Raw genomic sequence first — 24,447 nt, forward strand, 5'->3', positions numbered from 1 at the left:
CAAGAACATAAAATATGAGGCATTAAGAAGTAGGAAAGAAAAGAAAAAAAATCCTTAAAGAAAGAAATCGTCTTGCACGATTAAAGTAAATAAAGCAAAATATTTTCTTCTCTCTAGTGTGGAAGTGAATAAATTCTTCCAGAGCCTGTTGATGAATGTTTGGGATGTTGTGACCCTAAATGATAAACAAATGCCTGCATGGAGTAATTTTACCACTTGTTGCATTAATTTACATTAATCATAAAATCAGAAATATTAATTAGAACTAGGGATAAAACCATGTTCCTGCCAACATTTTTTCCTGTCTCAAGAAAGATTTAATATTAGCAAATGTACATTACTAATTTTGCTGTTTTGTTATATGAAATAGGGATCTCTTAGAGTTAGTGCATTGCATATAACTTCAATTTCTATTTAAAATAGGTTTGCACAGCCTTCAGAGTGCATCTTCTTAATAATCTTCTGTATCACCAGCACAGATGGCAAGTAAAGCACTCTCATAATGGCCTGAAGCAAAATGCTGCAAAGAAAAAAAAAAAAATCAACATTTTGGTGACTATACATTTTCTGAAATTTTTTTTTTTTGGTGTGTGACAAGAACTAGACTATTATGAGGTTTTGTAAAACATTACATTGTTTTCATAAGAATTCTAGGCTGAGATTTTTTAAAAATTTCACTTGCCATGGCCTTTGGTTGCTTGGGCACCTAGAAACCATCTATCTTTGAAAGGCTGGATCAAATTTATTTATTAATTCTCAAGTTCAATACCAAAAATTCATGACCAATTTCATAAAGTTGCTGCATGTCTTGCAGTTGGATTACAGTGACATAAAAATGTAGTGTCTTAGCAAGAGACTTTTTTTACAATTAAACACATTCAAAGTTGTTTTTTTTTAAGACCAGGAGTACAAGAGGAACAGGGTTTGTGAAGCACCTGGATACCTAAGCACAAGGATAAGACCAGATATTTACTTCAGTTTTGCACAAAAGTGGTACCAGCCTAGCCCTACAGATCAACATGAGATAAGATGTTCTCAATCAGTGTAGAAATCATTCAGACAAGCTCATGTTCAGCACACACTGTCATGCCCTGTTTATAAACACATCTTGCATTGGAGAGGGATAAAGTCAGAGAGTGAGTTGAGAATTAATTTCGCACTTACTCAAATCAAACTGAGGCACTGAAAATGTGCTATTGTTTTTACACTTTGCTTTTTTGTTTGTTTTGTTTTAAAGCAAATGGCTAAACAGAGTGGTACAGTTTGTGTGCTAGCAGTGCTGAATATATACAGAAGTTTGTAAAAGCTTACTTTAATGTCATGGAAGAGTGATTTCCCATATCTCTCTTTGTATCGCTGGCGTATGTTCATCAAGTCTATCTCACTCCTGGCAATGAGAATCCTAATAACTGTTTTATTGTGAAACCCAAAGTCCTAAAATGAAAAAAGAAAATGAGAGAAGAAAATACCCATAAAGATATCCTAGATGTTAAAAGAGTCTAAGGGTTTTATTCTACTGAGTTTTCATGTACTCAAATAATAGAATTCGTATAACTGAGTAACAAGGGGTCCTTCTATGCCACTGGTTTATCCATGTACTGAAACTTTTAAAAAAGGAAAATATGACAAACTTTTGTCACTATTCCTAGGAATTCAGTTTTTGAGTAGCAGTTGACTGTTGTTGCAGTGTCCACTCAAACTATAATGAGGCCAGTAATAAATTTCACAAAAACTGCTGCTTCATGTGAATGCTGTGAGATTTTTAACCATAGCTTTAGAATTTGTATTGGTTTTGTTCAGATGTGTTTTATTTTAACTGTTTCTAAAAAAATTTTCATAGTATAATTCTGTGAGGAATGGGGACATCTAGTGGCAATAAAACGTCAAAAGAAGTTAGCACTTAAACAAAAAATAAAAGAATCTGCATGAAGTCCTCCAAAGAAATATAAGCATTTGTCTTCATGTAACATTAATTTATTATTTAAGTTTTAGCCATACTTATTAAATCTCTACAGACAAAAATTATACAGTAAGAATAATGCACATTGAGTTCTGCACAGCAGGGGGAGTTTCCATGCAAAGAAAAAAAGTCTTCAATTAAAAAAAATTGACAGTTACCAGACAGATAATTTTTAAGGTGTCTAAATACTTAAACTTGTACTTCTACTGCTTAGGCACTTCTGCTGCTTAGTTGCTTAGGCACCACTGCTTTGAAATTTATGTAGGTACAGTTTTAAAACAGTCACACCTTAAAGATTGAAGAGACTGATTTGTAAGTACTGGTTTTAGAATAATCAATCAAATAAAGAAACAAAAACAACAAAATAAGGGAATCTTATGTTTAGGAAATGTGAGGTAGAATGACTACTTACATGAATTGCATTATAAAGCCTGTAAGCAAAGTAGGAAGGCTTGTCACGAATGCAGAGAACTAGGAGGGAAGAATTGCAACAGGTAAACAGAAGATTATTATAAAATACTTTCTTTAGGCTTTGGGCTCCTTGAAATGAAAATCTAGGTAGTGCTGTCCATGCCTCAGGTTAAAATTAAACTACCAATATTCACTAATACAACCATATTTATAATTTTGAAAGTTTGGTGGTAGATCTTCATTGCTGTTGCTTCAAAAGGCCTATTAAATATCAGTGAATATACTCACATGTTCTATTTGTAGGAATATTTCTATCCTTACTCTATAAATGAAAGATAAATGTACATAAAGCTTGAAACTAGTTTATATACCACCAAAGTCCTGAAAACATAGCTGGTTATTTAATATATGTACAATCATTTGCAAATGCAGTTATCACACAAAATTTATTATCAAATAAAGTACATACTAGTTGTGCTCAGTCAGAAGCTAGTGCTCCATAGATACATTTTTAGATTTACACTAACAGGGGAAAGTAGTTAAAATATTCTTTTCTAATTTTCTCTGAAAATTTAATTGCATAATATAGGAGATTAAAGTGGATAAAATATCAGAAAAAATAGTATTCTTAATGCACAAGAGATAATATACTAGAGTTTATGAAGAGATTGCTGCTAGTAAAAACAATACCTTTACATTACCTATTGCAACCAGTAATTCTTGAAAGTATCCATCGTAACATTCATTAATGGCGTCTACTATGTCCTGCCCAGAGATATTTTGGAACTCCTGGAAAACTTGGGGGGGAGGGGTGGAAAAAAGATCTTGTTTTATTCTCGCTCATTAATAATGATCAACTTGCATTTTTTCCTTGCTTCTCCCCAGTGCTATAACTACTGAGTTTATTTTTTACCTTTATTATTCTCAGTGTTTCATTATGTTTATATTGCCCAGGTCAGGCAACCTAAATGAGTAGCTTGAAACTTGGCTTCTAGGACATTCCCCGTTGGATTCTTCAGCCTGGAGTATAAAATGAGTGCATGCCACATATCTAGCAACATCTGTTTCTGACACTGGTAAGAACCTCCTGCTAGTAAGGCACTTCCTTGCTTGGCCTGGCTGCAGCTGGCAAGGCTGGTGGATGGTGGCAGAGCCAGGAGTGGCGTGACGTGCAGGCTCGCTGCAGGGTGCAGGTACGCACACACACAAATACCCAGGCTGCGCTTTCTCCAGTAGGGAAGGAGGAAAATTCCTCTTCTGCAGGCTACAGAACTTATGGAGCACTGCAGTACAGGCAGGGCCCTCAGATCTCAGGAAGAGAGCAGAGCATAGTAGAGCAGGTGTGTTAATCCTGTCACCATCAGCTGAATGAATTTGTTGATCTGTGATAGCAAAGTAGTCCTAAGCTACTGTTGGAGGCTGAAGTAAGAAATACAGCTGGCTGCACAGTGATTAACTAGTCAGCAGACAGACTGTTTTTCTACTGCAGAGCAGAAACTCAAACTTGCCACCAGGTGAAATGGGTTTATTTTCTACAATGGGAGATTTGGATAAGCTCACATAAATTTCCTGCAATCTGTAGCTATGTCTGATTTCCTATTTTTAATAAAAATGGCCCTTGTATTTATGTGTTTATGTTCATTACTGGAGAGCAGATGTGAACACTGAAGATGTGAACACTGCTCCTATCAAAAATTTCTATGAAACTATGAAAAGCTTCCACACATTCTAGTTTTCATATGCAAACATTTGTTGAAATGTTTTCCAGCTCTCCCTAAGTGTTTTCCCTCATAAGAGTTGCTTAAGAAAAATGGATAAAATAGTTAAGAAAAATCTCCCTCATCCTGTTTTATCATGTGTAGACTCAGTGCAGCTGTAACATTTGCCTTTCTTTGGTCATGCATTCTTCTCTGGGTTATTAGGCATCCTGATGCCTGTCTGTTCTGTCTACAGCTGTCAGTAGTCATCAGGCAAAGTTCAGTTTTGCATTACTTCCAAATTCCATTCTCATCAGTGCAAGTCTGAGAGCTGCAACAGTTCACATTTGCTTTCAGGCTAATGTCCTGCTACACACTGACTGTCTTGGTATCCAAAGCATGGCTTTTTCAGCAAGTCACATTTTTCCTTTACACTCTGTATTCAAACAGCTGAACTGCTGGATTACCCATCCACAACTGCTGCTGACTCCTGTTGCAGAGAATCATTTGCAGCATGTTTTTGTGTTCGCCTGTCTTCTGCTGGCATGCTTCCCATAGAATCTAATAGATCAGAAAAATGGAAAAAACAAAAAAAGCAAAATGTTTAAAATAAATTCTTAATGACTTTTCAGTATTTGTTTTCTGTTTTTTTTTTAATGTTTGAGAACATCACATCTGAGCATATTTACCATTGCATCCTGAGCAGCTGTAGAAGGGTCTGCATATCCTTCCATCCTTGTTCCCTGAGGGAAAAGAGAGATACATATTCTTCAAAAGTTAAATCCTAAACCACTGTAGGAATATGAAGTTCTCTGTGTATGAAGCTATGTTGAATTTCTTGAGGTAACATATCCCATTTTTAGTCCTGTTTTAAATCTTTTACCTGACCACCACAATCCCACCACCATTTTCAGAATTATGGATGTTATATTGTTTACTCTAATATGCAACTCTGAGGGGAAAATAAGGATAGGAGTAACATTTGCCATACTGATTAGTTCTTATCAATATTCATATTACCAGAAAAATCTTTTCTCGATGTATTTTTCTTCCTGCACAAACCATAGAGCAAGCTCATAAAATAATAGAGATTTTTCTTGCTCATAATTGTCTAAAATTAAGATCCAGAGCTAGGAAATGGTTTGACAACTTTGATACATAAACCCCAAAAGAATATTTCTAAAATTCACATACATTCACTAGCTTTTCAGTTACACAAACCAAGCTAAACTCTTTAATAGACACACTATGTTCTGAATTATATAGTCAGAAAAAGAGAAGAACACGCTACTTGTGGAATTGCTTTTATAACCATAGTCATCTTGTAAAGATACAAACCAGCCTTGTCTGCAGAACTTGGAAAAATCTGGAGCTCATGTATTTTCTGCCTTAATAATATGTGCTTGAAGCAATTTTGTTTACAATTTACAGTTGTGTTACATATGAAGGGAAGGATTAAAATTAGGTATTGGCTGTCAGCTTGTAGAATGATTTATTTATAGTTCTTTTTTGTTAAAAATGTTAATTTACATGTTAATTAAATGGTGAGAATTTCACTAAGTGAAATTTCTAGTAGGATAAATTATCTGAAGTGAATTTGATGAAATGGCTGGATAAAATTACATACACAAGAAAACAAGGGAATAAAGACAGGGCAGTATACAATAAAATAACTGTACTAATACTCTACATGAATAAAATGCCCACTTTCTCCAGTAACATTTGTGTAATTATGTTTTAAATTGTAGAAAATTATCATATTTCAGTTAATACCCAAAAAAGATAATTAGAATAAAATGTTTGTTTTAGACTAGAATATTAGTTAGCCTGAATTTGAAACTCTTTTATCTCTGTTAATTTCTTTAGAAAGGACCATAACCTATATGATTAATATAATCTAATCTGCCTCAGGCTGGACATGAAAACCATAAATAAAGTACTCTAGCAATTTAATAGTTTGCTCTGCATATGTGGAGCATGTTTACTTGTCTCAGTAGTTTGATTTAAAAGAAATCAAAGCAGAGGTTTTCTGCAAGAAAGCATTGAAGGATGCACTGGAAGTGTTCCATGGTTATAGAATTAGAAAGGGTATGCTTTAATGGAATATCACTGAGTTTTAATATAAGCTAATATGCAAGCATGAGTGATTTGACTAACAATCTTCATAACTGAGTCAAGTTGAAATTTCCTACAACTCTTCTTATCTTGAGTGAAATAGCAGATTTTGTTAGCCACAAAATTTCTGATTTTAGGCTTCTTTATCAACACCTAGGCTTTAAGAAAATTAGGAGTAGTAATGTATAATCAGAGATTCTTTTAAATTTGATTCATTTGACAGGTAAATATGTCCCATGGTTTTAATAATTATGAGAAGTGAGGTTGCTTAAGTGAGGTTGCTCTTCATTTTTAAGCAAGGAAAAGTTTTCATTATTAGGGAAAAAACATCCAGTGTGAGAAAAAAATATTTCTGTTTATACCTTCTTCTTTTGAAATTTGTCTTTTTAACTTCAGTGAAGCCTAATGTTATTTCAAATTTGTGTAAGAAGTTTTTCCTCAGACATGCACATATTTAAAAGTACAGATACACCTTATGTATGCTGTTATCCCATGGCAGTCCTTTATTATTTGCTACTCTGGTTTACAAAAGATTCTAAAGATAACTAGCACAGTGACTGCAATGAGAATGACAAGGGTGACACTCTCTTGTATAAACTACAGACTAGTGAAACTGCATAAGTTGGTATGTAAAAGTGATACTTCCTTTTCTTCTGTGCTAGCATTTTGTGATTTAGCATATGCAATAGCACAAAGGGCATTATATTTTAAGCAGTGAACTCTTTAATTCTTTATTTATTAGTCAAATGTGAATATATCTCTATTTTCACATAATTTTTGACTGGTTTATGATGTTTTCTGATAATGGAGAAAACATATGCTTTTAAAAATGACAATCACATTTGTACATGCAAGTAGACACATTTTGAGATGAGACAGATGGAGCAAAGGGTCAGCAGGTGAATACCAATGGGAATTTATAAAATAATCTGTTTACCTTTGCTTCCATCTGATATCCAAAGTCTAAGTCAGAGTAGATTAAGGAATTCAGTTTCTCTTCATCAGCTTCCCTCCTGTTTCTTGTTTAAAAGTGCAGCCCTATTGAACTAGCTTAAATCACAGTCACCTTAAAATGTAAAACTTATCAAATACTATTGAAAGTAATTATGCATCTTTTGGAAATGTAAGTCACAGTTCTTGTTTTTACAGTACCTGAGCAAGGTTCATGAGTGTATCTCTGAAGTGACCCGAAGTCTCAGAATCGATATCTTGTTGAAGATCAGAATTATATTCTAGGTTAAACCAAAACCATATAATCTTAAATCACAAATGAACATGCTCTGAATAGTACAAATGAAGATTATCAAATAAAGGATAAATAGGCTTACTCTATTCCAGTTTAACCTGGGCAGGTTCTACAAGGACCTGGCTGTGGGGCTGCCACATCCATCTGGCCCTGCTGGGGGCCCTCAGCCCCCGTCCCCGCTGGCCTGCTCACCCCCACATTGCTTCAGCCTTTTGTATGGAGGTGTGGGAGAGGATGTGGAGAGGGAACCAGGCTCTACTGGTCTGTACTGTATTTCTGTAGTTCTGTTCCTTTGTGTGTGCTAATACCTCCAGAACACAAATAGTACAACTGCTACTCTGCACTTGGTAAAACAGCTTACGCATCAGGTAGGCTTCTTTCATCTGGAAGATCTCCATATTTGATCTTGAGGCTAATATGTCAATTAGACATTTTTCTTCTGTGTCTACTCCCTGTATGGAAAGAAGTAAATATGAAAAGATGTTGTGTAGTAGAAACCCAAATTTTTAGAAGAAAGCAGCGATGTCCTTATTAGAAATAACAAAATAATAGCAGCTTCTGTAGTGTACCTTTTGCATAACCTACCTGTTCAAATTAATATATTTCAAATATATTTCTAAATCTGAATTTCATCGTGTACCTTAGCAAGTGGGAAATGAAGCAAGACTAGTGTTGACAGAAACATAATAGGAATAATTTTAGAATTTTAGTAAGAATTGTTGTTTGCTGAAAGAAATCAGATGCAAAGATTGAGCATACATCCATAGCAAGTGCTCAGGAAATCTGAAGTAGACATGAGCATAGTTATTATGTTGGTCTTCTCTCTTCTTATAATATATTTTTTTAATATTTTATTTAGGAATGCTATAGTCTGCAATATCTAGCATAGAACTTGGTATTAAAGTAAAGCATCATGGAGTACATGCAGTGCTGCAAATCACTGTATTTTCCCAGAGTTTGAATTAATTTTATAAACTTCACTTGACATAAGATGTGGTGCATATGCTGCTTTTGACATATACATGGATAGTGTTAATGAATATTTTGCATTTGGGATAACAGAAGAGCATTAGAGCCCATAGATACACATGGGCTGTTTTTTTTTACATTTGCCATATGAATCCAGGTCAAAAGAGAGTACTGTAAAAAAGTTCAAGCTTGACCCACATTTAGGAAAAAATAAACTTGGCAATTTTGTCAATAATGTTAATGAAAGACATTATTCCTTTGTTAGCAGTGATATTTCACAATCCTTTTAATGCCAACTATAATAAAGACATACCAGTACTTCTAAAAATTTATTTAAGTATCAGAAGAACAAGAAAAAACTAGTAACTTTTTTTGGTGGGGGGGGGCAGAATTCTCAAAATCGGCAAGATAAATCGTCTTGCCCATCTTGTAATCTCTGTCTTGCTTGTGACAGCAGACAGTAGCAAACATCCGTGGAAAGAAAAGGAAAACAATGTTGAACTCTGATATGCCTTCCTGTCTTTTAGGAGTTGGTAATTCAGGAATTTCCATAGAAGAATTATTATTTTCAATAGCCAGCAATCAGCCTGGTTTCAAAGAATATATTGAAGTCCTCTGTGAATTAAGTTATGCTTTTGGTCTTCACAATGCCCTGTAGGAATGAATGTCACCATTAAATGACCTGATATTTGAATGTTTTTTTTTTCACAAGCTTCAGTTGTGTGAGGATTGCAGTCTCAGATCCAGGGAAGACAAGGAAATATTTCCTTCAAAATGGGCAATCAGTTCTGTTTCAGTGGAATTACTCTTACTTTGTTGTAGGCACACAGTCTGTGGTCATTGGGGTGGGGCTGTGGCCGAGCCTCATCCCCAGTGGGTGCAGCTGTGAGCAGCAGGTGAGCAGCACTGACAGCAATGAGCCATGGAGGGCCCAGGGCACTGACCAACCTCCAAAGGGACACACAGGTGCAATGCATCAATGAGAGGGTATAAAAGGCTGGGCTAAAGAACAGAAAGAGCACACACAGCTTCTGAAGTGGAGTGGTGGTACTGTGTATGGGCAGATGCTAGAAGCCTTCAGATGAGGTAGTGTGTTACTCTGGGTGAATGCTTAAAGCCTTCTGAACTTGTGATACTCTGTGTATCATGGCCCTCTTGACTGTGCAGTATGCTGTGCTGCTTTGTCACAGAGTAATTTGTAAGTGTTTCTACAGAGACTTCTTCTGCTAAAGAAGTATGGGTTGTTAGAGAGGTGGTGCTTCAGTGCATGGTGCTGGCTGTAGAAATAAACTTGGTTTCTAGCATACATAAATGCTTGCAAAACCCAGCACCTTATGGTTCCCTGTATAAATCTTTATTCATTTTCTGAGTTTACCATGGGTGTTAAATGGGCTTTGTATGTTCCATGACAAAGATATTATTTATGCTGATTTTAGCACACTGATGGATAAACTTGAAATAGCACTGTATTTCTGTTGACTGGTGGTCTAAGTGATAGTATACTACTCTAGTGTACTAACTTTCAGTAGTTTATCAACCAATGAAATGTAAAAAAAAAAAAAAAATCATATGTGTTCAGCACTCTAATTAATGACTGCTACTCTAAGCATTCTGAATATAAAGATTACCTTCAAGGCATGCCAAAGCTCATGGGCATCATAGGATGCAGGTGGGTACATCAAGCCAACCATAACTTCTTTAAAGTGATGAGAGAGATTCTCTTTTAGGTCTGTTATCAAGTCCTTGAAAAGAAAAAGAAAGTGCACAGACAGGATTATCTCTATAGTCACACTTTACTAAGACAGCTTAAAAAATTATAAGTGGTTTTCTGCCTAAATGATTCAGGATGAACTGTTAAAGATTAATTTTGGCAAAGATTAAGTAAAATTAAAAAAATTGTTCAAGTAGTACATGCTTGTTTTACTAGTATGAGCAAGATGAGAATAGGTGCAAAGCCAGTAGACCACAATGGATTGTTGCTTTCAGTTCTTAGAACAGAGAAGAAAATGTAGATGTTTAAGTGCAATTATTACTTAGTCTTGGAAAACTGCATATCACATCAGAGCATCTGCAGCTTCCCTTAATTTATTCCCTGTGTGAATCTGAGAGGTGTAAGCACCTTTGGAAGATCAAGCTCATAAAACACAAGTGGTTTCTTTTGGTTCTTTTTAGTGTTACCATGTGAATAATTTAGGAAAAAATAATCTGTATTGCTCCTAGTACATAAAAATATTAGCTTTGGATAGCTGGAAGGTTATGTACTTCAATTCAGTTATATTTTACATTCTAAATTAGTTCACTACTTTTGATAGATGCTGGATTAATAACATGGGACCCCCTTTTTCCTCCTCATATTTCTCAGTGCTTTCTTGTCAGATAGCTAAGAAATGGATTAGAGTTTCCTCCCCATTCATAGCAGCATCTTTCATAACACTGCAAATGCCAAAAGCTTGTTAAGTTACAACTAGTTACTGTTTTTGATTGAGGACACTTGTGCAGTCTTTTTTTTTAGTATTTTGTATGCAGCACTAGACACCTGCAAGATGTTCTAGTCTGTCTGAATTGAAAGGCATGCCAGAAACAGTTCCCATTATATAAACTAGTGTATTTCCAGAGCTGGTTTTTTTCAGTCCAGTACTTTGATTTTAATATATTTCTGAATATAATTAATTTAATAGCTAGAGTAGCTATGAAGGAAGACATATGCATATTAAAAATTAAATTTATGATGAAGAAACATACACAGTCTTTGTTGAATGCACTTTAGATTCATTTGACAGCAACTAAATCACACATGGAGTAGAATTTAATTCATTAAGACGTTTTACTTCTGACAACATGCCTGTGGGAAAATGAATTAATAATACAAATAGATACTACTTAAAAATTACTCCTGCAATCAGAACTAAGGGAAGTATTGGAAAAAAATAAAAGACAGCTCTAAGTTGTCACTATTATAATTTCCTAATCTACATGAAATCCTTGGAGCCTAATTGTAAGAAGAAATCTTAAAACTTCTCTGTATGTCTGAATCATGCAGGTAGTTCAGGTCTTTTTAATTTTAATATTTCTCTCCTTATGTGTCTCAGTTTACATTTGTCTAATGAATGGGCAAAGTGGCTGCCATACTGAGCAGACTGATGTGAAGTAAAGTGGGAAAGGATGGGACCAAAAGGTTTACCATAAATTGAACTGAGAAGGTTAAAACTGCTGTTGCCATGCCACATCTCTTCTCTGTCCTGTGATGTTTGCCACTCATAAACTGGGCTTGCCTAATGGTGCATTTGTTCAATGCAATATAACCAGTGGGACAAATTGCAGCCAGGGAAGTGCGATGTGTGCTAAATTCTTTCAAAGCACAAACTGGCGCAACTCGCTGTGAGATACATCACATTCTTGGCAGGGATTTTACATCACATTCTTGGTAGGGTTATTTAAGGAACTGTCAAGAGTATCATGATGAACTTCGCATCTTGCACTGTGAAGTGTACCCAGTGCCTAATGAAATAATTTGAATTAAAATTGTGGGTGTATTGGAGTATGTTCCATGTTTTTTAGAGTATTCTGTAGCCCATTGCTAGGATATGGAAACTGTTTTCTTGCCTTTCCCTTCTATTATTATTCATAGATTTAGACACTGATTCTTAAAAAGGACATCTGACATATTTGGCTTTTTTCTTTCTTCTAGGTCATCAGATCTGTGTATCAGATCCATGTCCACTGCCTTTATAGCACTTCATGTTAACTCATATGGCTGAAAGAGGTATGAATTTAAAGGTGATATGTTTTCATAGGGACTTACTGATTTTTTTTATATTTTTGCTCACCACTAGTCTAACTGGCTCTTCTTTTCAAAACAAATCAATAATTGTTCTCTGTGAATATGAAATAACTGTGTTCCTGAAGGACAGTTCCAAGTCTATTTTGGTACTGTATTATTTCTAGATAATCATGTATCAGAGAGTAGAAATTAAGGACAAAAACATAATACAAAGCTTTTAAATATTTTCCCTTGTTAAAGTGATGGGTCCTGTTGAAACACTGTAGAGAAAAGGTTAAAAGAAAACAGCCAGCTGCTATGGAAGGAATAGAGATGGACTGTCCAGTGGTGGAGATAAATGAACACTTGGGAAGAATGGGCTTGGGTGCTTCATGTCCCAGGCACCTTTGGGTAGCTCGATGTACTTTAGTTTGCTATAAGTAACATTAAAACTTAGGAATATTGCATGGCTTAACGCTGACCTTGTATGGCTTGAATGTGTGATGGTAACCTAATAAATATCTCATAATAGAAAAACAAGGTTTAATAATTTAGGTGCTGATTTCTATCATTGTCATGGTCTCTGGAAGGTGGATAGCTGTGATTGTCAGTTATTGTTATGGTCTCTATAAAATATACTTATTCATTCAAGGCTATGTCTAAAATGTCACAATTATTGTGTGTTTCATTTTTTTTAACAGTCTAAATAAAGTCACTCATCTCCTGGAGATGAGTAACAGTACAAAATCAACCCACTATACTGATTAAATCCAGCTCTTTTTCCTCCAGTTCTAGGACAGTAAATGGGTCTTTGAGCTTATTCAGGGGTCAGTGGTTTTGAGGCTCTTTAGTGTAGAGTTGCTACACTAAAGGTTGTCTCTAGAAAACTTGACCACCCAAACATATTCTGCTGGTTAATGAACTGGAGGTGTAAAACCATCATAAAATGTGGAGTTTTTGAATGAACCATTTCTCGTTAACCCTAATCAAGGGAGACGGCTCTGTGGTAGCATTTGTGCAAACTCATTGTTCTCACTCATGCTGATAGATTCAATGGCAAGCAGACACTGGCCTGCAAGGAATTTTCCAGTGAACCTTTGGTTTTACATGCTTCAGGAAATGAAGAAAGTTGGATTTTGTCCTAAGTGTTTGTCTGCTTTCTTTCAGGGGAAGGGCATGTCTAGTCAACTTAATCAAATAGTATCTAGTTTTACAGTGTACTTTTCATGACTTTCACAAGAATTTTGCAAGGGATGTTACTATTATTTTTGTCCTTGTATAGCTGTAGCAGCTAAGGAAAATGCAGACACTGCAACTTTCCTAAAGTTTTTGGTTAGCAACAACAGATCTGGAAATAGAATGAGGATATATACCTCTGTGTATGTTTAAGAACTCAGATAGCAACAATTCTGTTGTTATATACAGTAAATATAGGTAAAATACAGTTTTTTAAAAATAACTTTGTCTTAAATTTTAAACAGTTTTCAAAGATCATACATTTAAGCAGGTCAGATGACTATTGTGCTTAATGTACATATGGGACTATATGGAGTGAGATGTGAGACTGTCAGTGCTTGAGATGTGAACATGAATCATTATGTGAGTAAGGTAAAAAGCCTATAACTCTTGTGTATGGTATTTTTCTTTGGTTACCATACTATTTTATTATTTATTCCAAAAAAGCACATAAAGGAAGAAAGTCTGTTCAGATATTTTAGGTTGGTCAATAGAGAAGAATGGCCTGTAGAAGAAGGAACTTTCCCCACTCTTTTCTAACTCTGTGTGGCAGACAACACTTCTGCTGTAGAAATGACAATGTGATACCCTCGGAGGCATCAATAGTCAACGAGCAGGCTGTGTGCCAAGGTGTTGTGCCAGCCAGCTGTCTGACAGGCCTGTGGTTCCAGTGAGTGACCTGAGAGAAGGGCTGCCAGCTGCACAGGGGAGAAAGAAGTAATAAAAGCACCAAGTGTTTGTCGTACCCTGCCATACATGTCTCTGTACGCCTCGGCAATCATGAGCCGCTGGGAGTTGCAACGCTGCGTTAGGATTTCAATCAACACATCCTTTTCACAACCTGAAAAGAAATGACTAAATTAAATTAACAAACTGGTGTTAATTATTTATATTTGTGATTTTTCTTGTTTTAAGAACATTATGCTAATTTTTAGAAAAACTGATCAAGAGACTAATATCCTACTAATATTTGCCAACACCAGTTATGTTACTGTGCTTGTGTGTCTTGCACTTGCTGGTGTAATACCATCAAAAGGTGAAGCAGTCTGTTATTACCAGACTCATCATCATCTCTCACCAGCTCAGTGGGTTTGAAAGCATCAATAAAACAGGCTTTCAAGGATTCAGAACTAGGCCTGGTAGCAGGATTTGTGGCTGAGCCTTGGAAGTAATATTGGTGTGTTCTGTTGATATTGATTGAATTGTCATTTAAGATTTAGGGATCTGTTTTATCAGAATAATAAATTTGTTAGACCATTTATTGATAAATTCAGTTATAATTTCAGGGAAACTGTATGAAGTTTTAAAAATTATATCTTACTCCATTTAAAAAAGAGCATTTTATTGAAGGTTACCTATGATGGTTTGCTTGATAGGTAGAACTTACTAGTAAACTTCTATAATGAACCAGTATTATTGCTTAAAAAATATTATTAGCATATTCAGAAAACTATTTTTGAGTTTTGAAATTGTTTTTGCATCCAAACGGTTGGGATACTGTACTTAATGATTTCTTTTTACATTTCAGAAAATAATTATCACTAGGAATCTTTGCAGCTTCCATGGTCTCTCTAGTAAAAACTGAGAACGGTCCAGATATAGGAAATATTATAAAATATAAATATAAAATTTGTGTAGTATCAGCAGAGGGTGACTGAACATCCTCATAAGAATGAATGCCATGTGCAGGATTAAGGGTCAGTCAGTGCCTGTAAAGTATGAAGTGACTTTACCTTCTCTGAAGATGAGTTTTTTTTTTTTTCAATTGTCCTTTAAATTACAACTTTGTTCCATGTACTTTGGCAGGAAGGTTAAAATTAAGGTTGATGTTCTTGTACTTAGAGTATTAGATGAAGAATACAACCTCTATATTTTCATATATTAGCAACATCAAAATATTTCATATTTTATCAATGTTATCTTAGAAGTACTCTTTGAAGTGTAGGAAGATGCTTAAAACTTTTCATCTGTAGCCAATTTGGTCATAAAGATACTTTAGATTCCCCTTGATGAATAATGCTTATTGTGGTTCACTTGACATTAAATCTGAGTCCTCACATTTTCATTAAAGAAATTGAAAACAACATGCAAGATTTGGTCCTGTACAATCTTGTGAAAAGCCCAAGGGGTATAAAAGCTCTGAAACAGAGAACAGTTTTAAAGTGAGGAAGACATTTTAAGATTAAAAAAAAAAATCTATATCTTGACCCTCAGCAATACCAACAAAGTTCAATAGGAAAAGAAAAAAATCAGAACTGAGAAAAATCCTTTTGTGAATAAAAGATTTTTGGAACTAACACTGAAAGCAAAAACTGAGAAGGTAATGAATTCTTTAAACTTTCTACTCCATCTGTTTTTATTTCTTGTGACTGAATAAGAGACTTAGCAGACCTTGGTAACACTTAGTTGTTGAAGTTACAACTAAAATACTTTCATTTCTTATCCCTCACTCTAGTGATGCAACACAGAATTCTGTTTTTCTTGTTTTCTTAATGAAGTGTTCATTACTGTAAGTGTTGGTATGGATTTTAGATTAATCTTGATCAACTCTTAGTTCCTGTAAATGCAGACTATTTATTTGGACATCATCAGTGTGTCTTGTGTTTCCTTGAAGACTTTGCAGATAAGCAGTAACAATTTTATGAGTTTATATTTTGCCTAATGCTTTATGAGAGCTTTCTGAAAAAGAGGAAATTCGCATTAGAATCAGTCAAGATACTCACAAATTCCCTGTAGGGCTCCTCCTAGCAACTGGGCATCCATTATAGGGTTAAAATTTGGAGCAGGAAGAATTGTTCCTTGTGTCTACAAAAGGAAAAATCAGAATTTGAGGTGTTTAACATTTTTAACATGATATACCTAATTCTGCTGCAAAACAATCATAACTTTAAATTTTCTTTGCTTCACGGGGAGCAGGATGTGTGGTTTGTGATTTATGAAACAGAACTTAAGCTTTCAGGTGACCATAGGAAGACAGACTGTATTGGAGGAAGTTGCCCCTAGCATCAGTTAGGCCTTAATAGGAAAAAAATGGTGGGGATTTACCTTAAAATGTAAATCCCTTTGCAAACCCATTTAAAAAGTATTATTTTATATTTCAAAGTTAATCTGGGGTATCTGTGACAGTCTTCAGTATTTATTCCTCATGGTATTTCTAATTTGAAAGGACTAATGAGGAAATGATGACTGAGGTCCATAGGTTGCTGACAAACCTGGTGATTTATTAAAGCAGTGATGTTACCTCACTGCCAAGTGAGATAGTTTTGAGCTTGACATGTAGAAGACAATGCAGTTTTTCTAGTTGCTTTAGAACTGATTTAATTATTGTCAGCTCATTCTCAGTGATAGTTTATTTCATGTATTTTTTCTTATTCTTTCTAAGAAAATTGTGAATAATGAAAAGAACTAATTTTAATAGAATCACAGAGCAATACAAACAGAAGAAAATAACTGAGGTTGACAGATACTGAAAGAACCTAGTGAGAGAGTATTGGACTCTGACATCAGGATGACCAGTTTGGAGTCTATGGCCATTTCTGTTTTACTTCTCTAACATCTTTTGCTTCCCTAAGCTCTGGAAGGGATAGGAAAATTACCAATATGATCTCATGATTTCTCTTCTGCATGCCTTAAGATGGCTCACTACAGGGATGAACAGAAATTGCTCCTCACGGCAAAGTTAAATCTACAGAAGTGACAATTCCATTGTGGCTTTCTTGGTGATCTCAGAAGAAGTTTATGTTCACTGAATATAATTTCTCTAAATACAATGCTCTCCATCCCATCCACAGGAGTAAAACAAATTGTGACAAAGTAACAGAAATCTTCTTTTAAGTTGAGAAGAGCAGGGACACTTTTGCACTCTAATATTCTTACTATGAGAGCTTTATCCTAATTTCAGATAGTATAAATGAAAGTATTTTTATTGATTTCAGGGAGCTTTTGGTTCCTACCCTTAATGAGCAAAGACTGGGGTAGGTGGCCTACCAACTCTTAATCTAATAATTCTATAACCTTTTTCTAATAAAGAAATCAACAGTATTATTTCCAATAAAAATTATTTTAAAATAAGTAAACATTATCAAACAACCATTAGTTTCAGTAATGTGAGATTGAGTGATAAAGGAACGTGCATTATGCTCTGGCTGCTGACTTGTTCTGTGAGCACTGCAGATAAAAACAGCTGGGGTTTTTTTCCTGATTCTTTTGTCTCTGTTTCACCATGTACTTGCAGTTTGTTTCCTCACCTTGTTCCACCTAGGAACAAGCCATGGGGTCCTTTCTGAGACAACCACTGGCTAAATAAAATATGACTCAGTCCCATGACTGAGTCCAAAGTCTGAACGTATTATTTGGCTAATGCTAGGGCAATGGAATAAATGACCATTGAGTTTCAACTGCTGGCAATAGATTTTTAACTAGTAATAGAATTCAGTTTCCTCACCCCCCACTGTTCACTGTGTGAACAGTGTTTCCACAAAACTTCATAAGAGATTGCATTCCTCTACCAATATGATTCAAATTCATTATAAAGTTCAAAGTTACAGCTAGGAGCAGGTGGATTGATGAATATTCACAAATAAAGACAAATTTTCTGAAGAAAATGGGGGAAATGTCTGTTCTGGAAATGGGGGCAATCACTGAAAGGATGTGAAAAATTGTACAATTTAATTTTGATATCTGGATTCTAGCATCCGTCACAACATATTAATCATTTTGCTGGAGCTCTCATTGCAGGATTAGGATTCAGCATGACAAAGAAAATGTCTTCAAAAAAGCATCAGAGGAAAGTAATTTCCACGAGCAATTTAGCCTTTTTGTGAGTTAGTTTAGACAAACTGCTGTATGTGAACATGGAAAAATGGTTTTCATGCTGTCTTTCCTCTGCAGCATCCTAGTGAAGGGGATATCTGTTTTTCAGGAGGAAAAAAAAATTTGCTTTTTTTCTCACTAAGTGTCAAAGCATTTTATAAAGCAAGTAAATCTCCAAAGGTGATTCAGTGATTTTTTTTAAGTTAAGATATTTATTCCTCTCTCTAATCTCAGGATACCCTCATGTTCAAAATTGCAGATCTGCCTCTACAGAGGTAGCCCAGGTTGTCACTCTGTACATATCTCTGGCTTTGCATATGTTCTTTTAACTGTCCTGTAAGAAAGTGATTCCAAATTAAGCTGAGCAGACAGGTTTGTGTGGTGTTGGTGGAATGAACCAGAACAATGAAAAAGATTGGAAAGGGTCTGGAAAATTTATAATCGTTCTGGAAAATGATACTTGGAATTTACCTTCCTTCTGTGCAAAAGCAAGAAAGTTATAGCTTTTTCTGACCAAAGTCATAAGCAGTTCAACAAAAGTATCAGTAAAAGGTGAGGCTGCTTTTATCAAATTATGATGTGCAAACTTCAGGCAATTCAGTCTTGTGATGGAAAAGCATTCTGAAGTACGAACAACCTTCTAATAATATTTGTTCAGTAAGTCATTCTGCTGATAACAAGCAATTGAAGTCAGACTCCTTCGTCTGAATATTTCCCACAGGGAATGTCTGCTAAAATAAAATGTGTTCTTTATTAGCTAACCACATGCTATGAGCTAGCTATACTTTTGCAAAAATATAATTTGAGTGCAACTTTATTAAATAAAAATTTCATGAGTACTTTGATTTGTTTTGAGTTTATTGTATGTGTTTCATTTAATTTCTATAATATGATACAGCAGTGGAAGGGATACTTCTAAACACAGTAAATTCATTCTCCAAAGCCTTCCATCTCTCCCTGTATATGTATTCAGAGAGGTCACAGATGTTATCTTGTCTCATTTCTGAAAGTTTTGCCTGTGGTATTTATTATAGGGTGTTTTTTATATTGTGGTATTTTTTTGTGCATAATCTCTAATATGGATGATGCCTTGACTTGCTGAATCTGGCAGGGCTGCTGCTGTTAATAGTTTGTATATCATTGGTGATCTTGAAGGACTCCATCCTATCTGATTGTTCACAGATAAGGTACGTAATTACTGATATGGGTAGCATAAAATATAAAGAAGATCATCTTAAAGAAGAAAGCATGTTTAGAAAGTAATACTTCTGAATAATTTTTATTTTTCTTATGCTTCTGAATTAATGGTATATTCAAAGTTCTGGAATTCCTTGAAAAATATCTCTAAGTTCAAAGTGTACTTCTAGCACATTTTTGGACTCTAGAATAGTGTTTAAGAAGAGTAGAGAAGCAATTAATGCTATGGTCTCACCACTCAGTCCTGTGTAAGCCCTGTTTTCTTGATTGAGGTTTGCTAGAGTGATTTTTTTCTGCTATTTTGTTGCTCAGTCTCTTCAAAGGAAACTGCCACTGCTCCATGACCAAACTGCTCTTTAAATACCAGCAGCATTCAGGGGAGAATGTTTACATGCAGCTCTGCCTTACATATCCTCATTCTGTCTGGATGCCTCATAGGGAAGTCTGTTTCTAGGATCCAGTGATCTAGCCCATAGAAATACCCAATTTCTCTCCCTTTCCATTCCATAATGCATGGGAATTGGAATAAACAGTAAAAATTAACCTAACCTGGGAATCCATCCCAATACTTTTCAGAGAAAGCCTGGAGTCAGGTTTTTCTCCTTCCTGGGACTGCTGTACTCCCCATTGTCTACAGTTGCTTCTCTGCTCTTTTGTTTCTGTGATGATGGGGGGGAAAAGGGTTTATCAGTGTGCCTTGTTATGTTTAGAAGAAGAGGGAATAGAGAGTTGATATTAAAACCATTTATTCAGGAGTATTTTGATGTAATTCAGTGTATCAGAATTAGAAACTTGTGTCCCCTCTGCTCAAGTAGTTCAGTGGCCTAATATGTAGTACTTACATTATATTAAGCCTCATACCATTGCAAACATCTGCCACAGTAAAAAATTGTCTTATCTATTTGATTTTCTTTATAATGCTATCAAAATATACTGCATTGTTATTGTAAATATGATAATTGCCAATTGCAATGACTTTAAAATATTTCTTCTGTAAGTTATTTTATAAGGAAACTGCCATTAGTTTTAGAAAAAATATTATATGCAGATGCAGTGTCAATTACTTAAATGTAATAGGTTGCAGTAAATCAGTAGAAGAAAAGAAACTGTATTTCTTGTCTTCTCCAACAGAATATGATCTACTACCATTTTAAGTTACAGTATTCTTTCTGTCGTCCTTAAATTATCAGGAATAGATTACAAAATTACCGTAACTAAAAGAGGGGGAAAAAAGAAACTAAGAAGAAAGTCTCTTAAGTTTTTAACTGTCTTGCATCTAGTTAAGGATGCAAGATCCCAAACTGCGGAAAACTGAATATATTGCTAATCCTGATTCAATAGCAATCACTTTAAAAAAGCAAATATATGCTTTATTTAAATAATTTTATCAGAAGAAATACTTTACTGGAAAGACTGGAATAATTAGTCAGTTATACTTTATATTAAAATAAGAAAGGGAAAAATATTTATTCTTTAGGAAATTCCATATTGATTTGTAAGTTTGTTGGGAATGTATGTATAAAAAGCCTTTGAAAGGAACAAATCATTATTCATGTCAGTAATAACTGAAAGAAAATCATTAGAGAACATGATGATCAGTATGCCATGTATTGAGAGAAATTTCATATTTTTTTGTCATGAAACAGTAACTACAACAGTTTCCAGAATGAAGATTTAAAATTTTATTTTTTCTCAAAGAGCGTTAGTGAAGCCATTTAATATATTGTACAGCTTTTAGATAGGGAACAATCACTGATAACTCTTCCTGTGTTGTGGCTCTTGTAGGGGTAGCATTTTTTTTACTTTAAAATATTTTTCACGCTATGAACAAAACAAATTTTTAGAAGTGATAAAGCTATTTAGTTACTTTATGCAACTACAGGTGGTCTTGTCAAATTATAACCCCCCCCCCAAACAGTGGCAGAATTGAGTATCTTCTGAAAAATTCACATTTATATCTTTAATACAGTTGGGTGATAGTATGTAATTTAGCTTCTTGTTTAGCAGCTTAGTGCAAACCCACCAAAAGGACCTCACAAGGAGGCTTGCATGGCTTTTTCTTGAAAGGTCTAGAATCGTGAGACAAGAACTGATAATTCTTATTTTAGTTTTTGTTTCAGAGACTTTATATATATATACACATATGTAACACCAGGATTAGACCCAAATCACTGATAAATTATCTTCCCCTAACATGAATTTCTAGCAGTGAAGGGAAATGGATACCAGCATGTGACAACAACTCAAGAGGAATGAAAAAGTTGGGAAGATTTTAGAGAACAAATAATTATACTCACGTAATCTCCACAATACATTTTGCTATGAGTCTTCAAGTTCTGTTGAGATGGAAGAGTATCTTCCCTAGACTTAAAGCAAGAGAAAATACAGTTGCTTTGGTTAAATCTTGTTCTGCTTTGGAGATTTGTGAGAAGCCATTCAATCAAACTGACACCAAGTACATTAGGCTCCAAAGTAACAATGAAGCAGAACCTTGGTACCTTGTGTCCTTGGGCTTTTTAGATATGCTGTGTGCTTAGTCATTAACCATGCATTGAATAAGTGTGATTATAATGTAAGTAAACAGAGTCATTAGCCCAACACCCTCTATTCTGCTGTGTTGATTTTAGGAATCAGAATTCAGCTAGTCATAGGATGAAGCACTCACCAAAAGGGCTTGTGTTAATGATTTACTTTTCAGATTCGATCTGGCCTAGATCCTTTTTTCATCCTTGTGCTGAAAATGCTCAGCTCGCCACTTGCTCTAGTGTCTATTTGTAGCTGGCATGCACAGGAAGATGCTTTATAGCCTTTGTAAGTCTCCCAGAGTAATTCAGGTAGGCTTAGTGGAGCTCTGTAAATGAGCATCTTTTCATGCAAGTTACAACTTGCAAAATCCTGCAGAGTTGATCAAAAATCCTGTACTGTTGCTTTATCCAAGGACTTACACAGAATCCTAACTATCCAACTGACAGTAAACTAATTCTTCATAGCTAATAGCATAGTTTTCTGCTTATTATAACTATTATTGTAATAAACCATTGCTAAAACATGAAGTTTTCTCACACACACCCCCACAAAAGGAATATAAAATAGAGGAACATAAAAACAGAGGTGCCAAATCAGTCTGTATCCTCTCCTGCAACTTGAATGGAAGGCGTGGGCTACTGTTACGCTGATTTGAGTCCACTTTAGAGGGGTGATGTTTTCCAGTAGTTGTACAGTGACTGTGACTCAGAATTAAATGACTCTAAACCTTCTTGGTTTTCTTAATGTATCCATCACAGACTTTGGAGCACTTATTAAAACATGCATGAAAATTTTTTCGTTATAATTTAGGAAGACTTTTGAAAGAATTAAAAAAACCCTTTTTTTGGTAGCTGTAACACCTTAGCAGCTCTTCTAATTATTTAAAGGTATCTCTGGACTTGTGTAAACACAGCAGTAGTGCTTTGGGTATAAGCTTTTTCATGTCAGTTCATGTTGTGTAAAGGCTACAGGTACAACCTTAGAAATGGAAGATTTTCACAAAGAAACATGAATAAAATAGGCTTCAAAGTGGCATGCCTTTACTTTCTCTTTTTTTCATTGGGGCTGTGGTAGGTATTTTACCTTATTGTAATTGTACCAAGTACATACTTTATCTCTGTATCTTGAGTGCTCTTTGAGGGTGGCTGGGGAATGCAGTTCTACTGTACAGGTAAGAAAAATTATCCATGAAGAATCTGGTCTGGCTGGTTAGAGGTGTTGAAGATGGTACCTAGAGTATGCTTCAGTGTCCTGATGATACATATTTTAAAGCAGTTATAAGAATGAAAGAATAATCTAAGCCTATCTTTTTTACAGGCTCCTAATTTTGTGTCTATTCTCTTGCTGTGATTAAAACGTAATACAGTTAAATCTTCAGTACAATTGAAAACAGATTGAGTTTACAGGATTGTTTGGGTCTGCATGTGCCCAAATCTTTAGGAACAATAGGGTGTAAATAAATACTCAAAGTCTTTTGTTCTATGAAATATTCATTCCTGTCATATAATGTGATGAAAGCAATTAATTGTTTGCTGAACTAGATTCTGGTTTTAATTAAGCTTTTAGAGAAAAGCTGTGGGAGAGTCTAGAGGAAACAAGAGAAATGTTTCAACCTCCTTATTCCTTTGAATGTCCTTTGGCTGTGCTTTCCTGCCATGTCTCCCCCAAGGTGAGAGGCAGGCCTTACCAACAAGGAAATGAATAATATATTTGTCCATGTAATGCTCAGCAGAAAGGATCCAGTGTTTGGAGTGAGCCACACCTTCACATGTTCTTCAAGACTCAGTAGGTCAGAGGTGTGAATTATTTCTAGGGGAGGAGCTTATCCTGTTTTAGGGGAAAGCCAAAGAAGTTGTGTTCCCAGAGGTTTTGGCAATCTCACTGTTGGGAAAACGGAAAACAAAAGATTACTTGGAAATACAGCAGAAGAGAGTAGCAATAATTACTTATGTGGAAAGACAGAAAGCACTTGGTTTTTTTAAAACTAAAGAACAGTGGAAGAGACCTTAAAAGTTGGAGAAAATAAAAGACCTTGCAAGGGGAAGGTTAAAAAAAAGTCTTGGAGCTCACAATGAACTGGACAAATTAAAGCCTATTTTTCTGTTTCACCTCTATTTAATCTTTGCAATTCTCTCACAGTTACCAAGTGAGATTTTCATTACTGTTCTGGCTGCTTGCTTGCTTTGCTTCCTCTTTTTCCTGTTTCTATGCTTAGCTAATTTTCTCCTCTCTCACTTTACCTGTTCTTTTTTGGACAGTCTTAATTATTTTCTTGAAGCATGAAGAGGCTGGTTCCTCTTCAAGTCCCTACAACCAATGGAATTTCTCATGTGTGCTAAAGGTTCTTCCTCAAACGTTCCCTGTCCTGCTCATTGATATGCTTAGGCTTAAACATTGCATTCAGTGTTGTTTTAATGGAAGTCTTGAGTAAAAATAATGAAATATAATCAATTTTTATTAGGCATCAATCTGAAAATGATTACATATTTAAAGTGAGAAGTAAATATTATTAAATATG

At 35.1% G+C, this 24,447-nt stretch overlaps 1 protein-coding gene across 1 annotated transcript; it reads right to left on the reverse strand.

Annotated features, from left to right (window-relative positions):
- Positions 1-451: 451 nt before the first annotated feature.
- ANXA10 (annexin A10) lies at positions 452-21,718 on the reverse strand. Its single transcript, XM_058024834.1, has 12 exons — positions 21,701-21,718; positions 16,118-16,199; positions 14,141-14,235; positions 10,027-10,140; positions 7,791-7,881; positions 7,336-7,415; positions 4,758-4,811; positions 4,536-4,629; positions 3,073-3,168; positions 2,373-2,431; positions 1,312-1,434; positions 452-520 (listed from the first exon to the last, which is right to left on the reverse strand). Exons 1-12 carry the CDS (start codon positions 21,716-21,718, stop codon positions 452-454), a joined length of 975 nt encoding a protein of 324 aa, XP_057880817.1.
- Positions 21,719-24,447: the final 2,729 nt, after the last annotated feature.

The sequence above is a fragment of the Melospiza georgiana genome, chromosome 5 (assembly GCF_028018845.1).
Source record: "Melospiza georgiana isolate bMelGeo1 chromosome 5, bMelGeo1.pri, whole genome shotgun sequence".
Classification (NCBI taxonomy): Eukaryota; Metazoa; Chordata; class Aves; order Passeriformes; family Passerellidae; genus Melospiza; species Melospiza georgiana.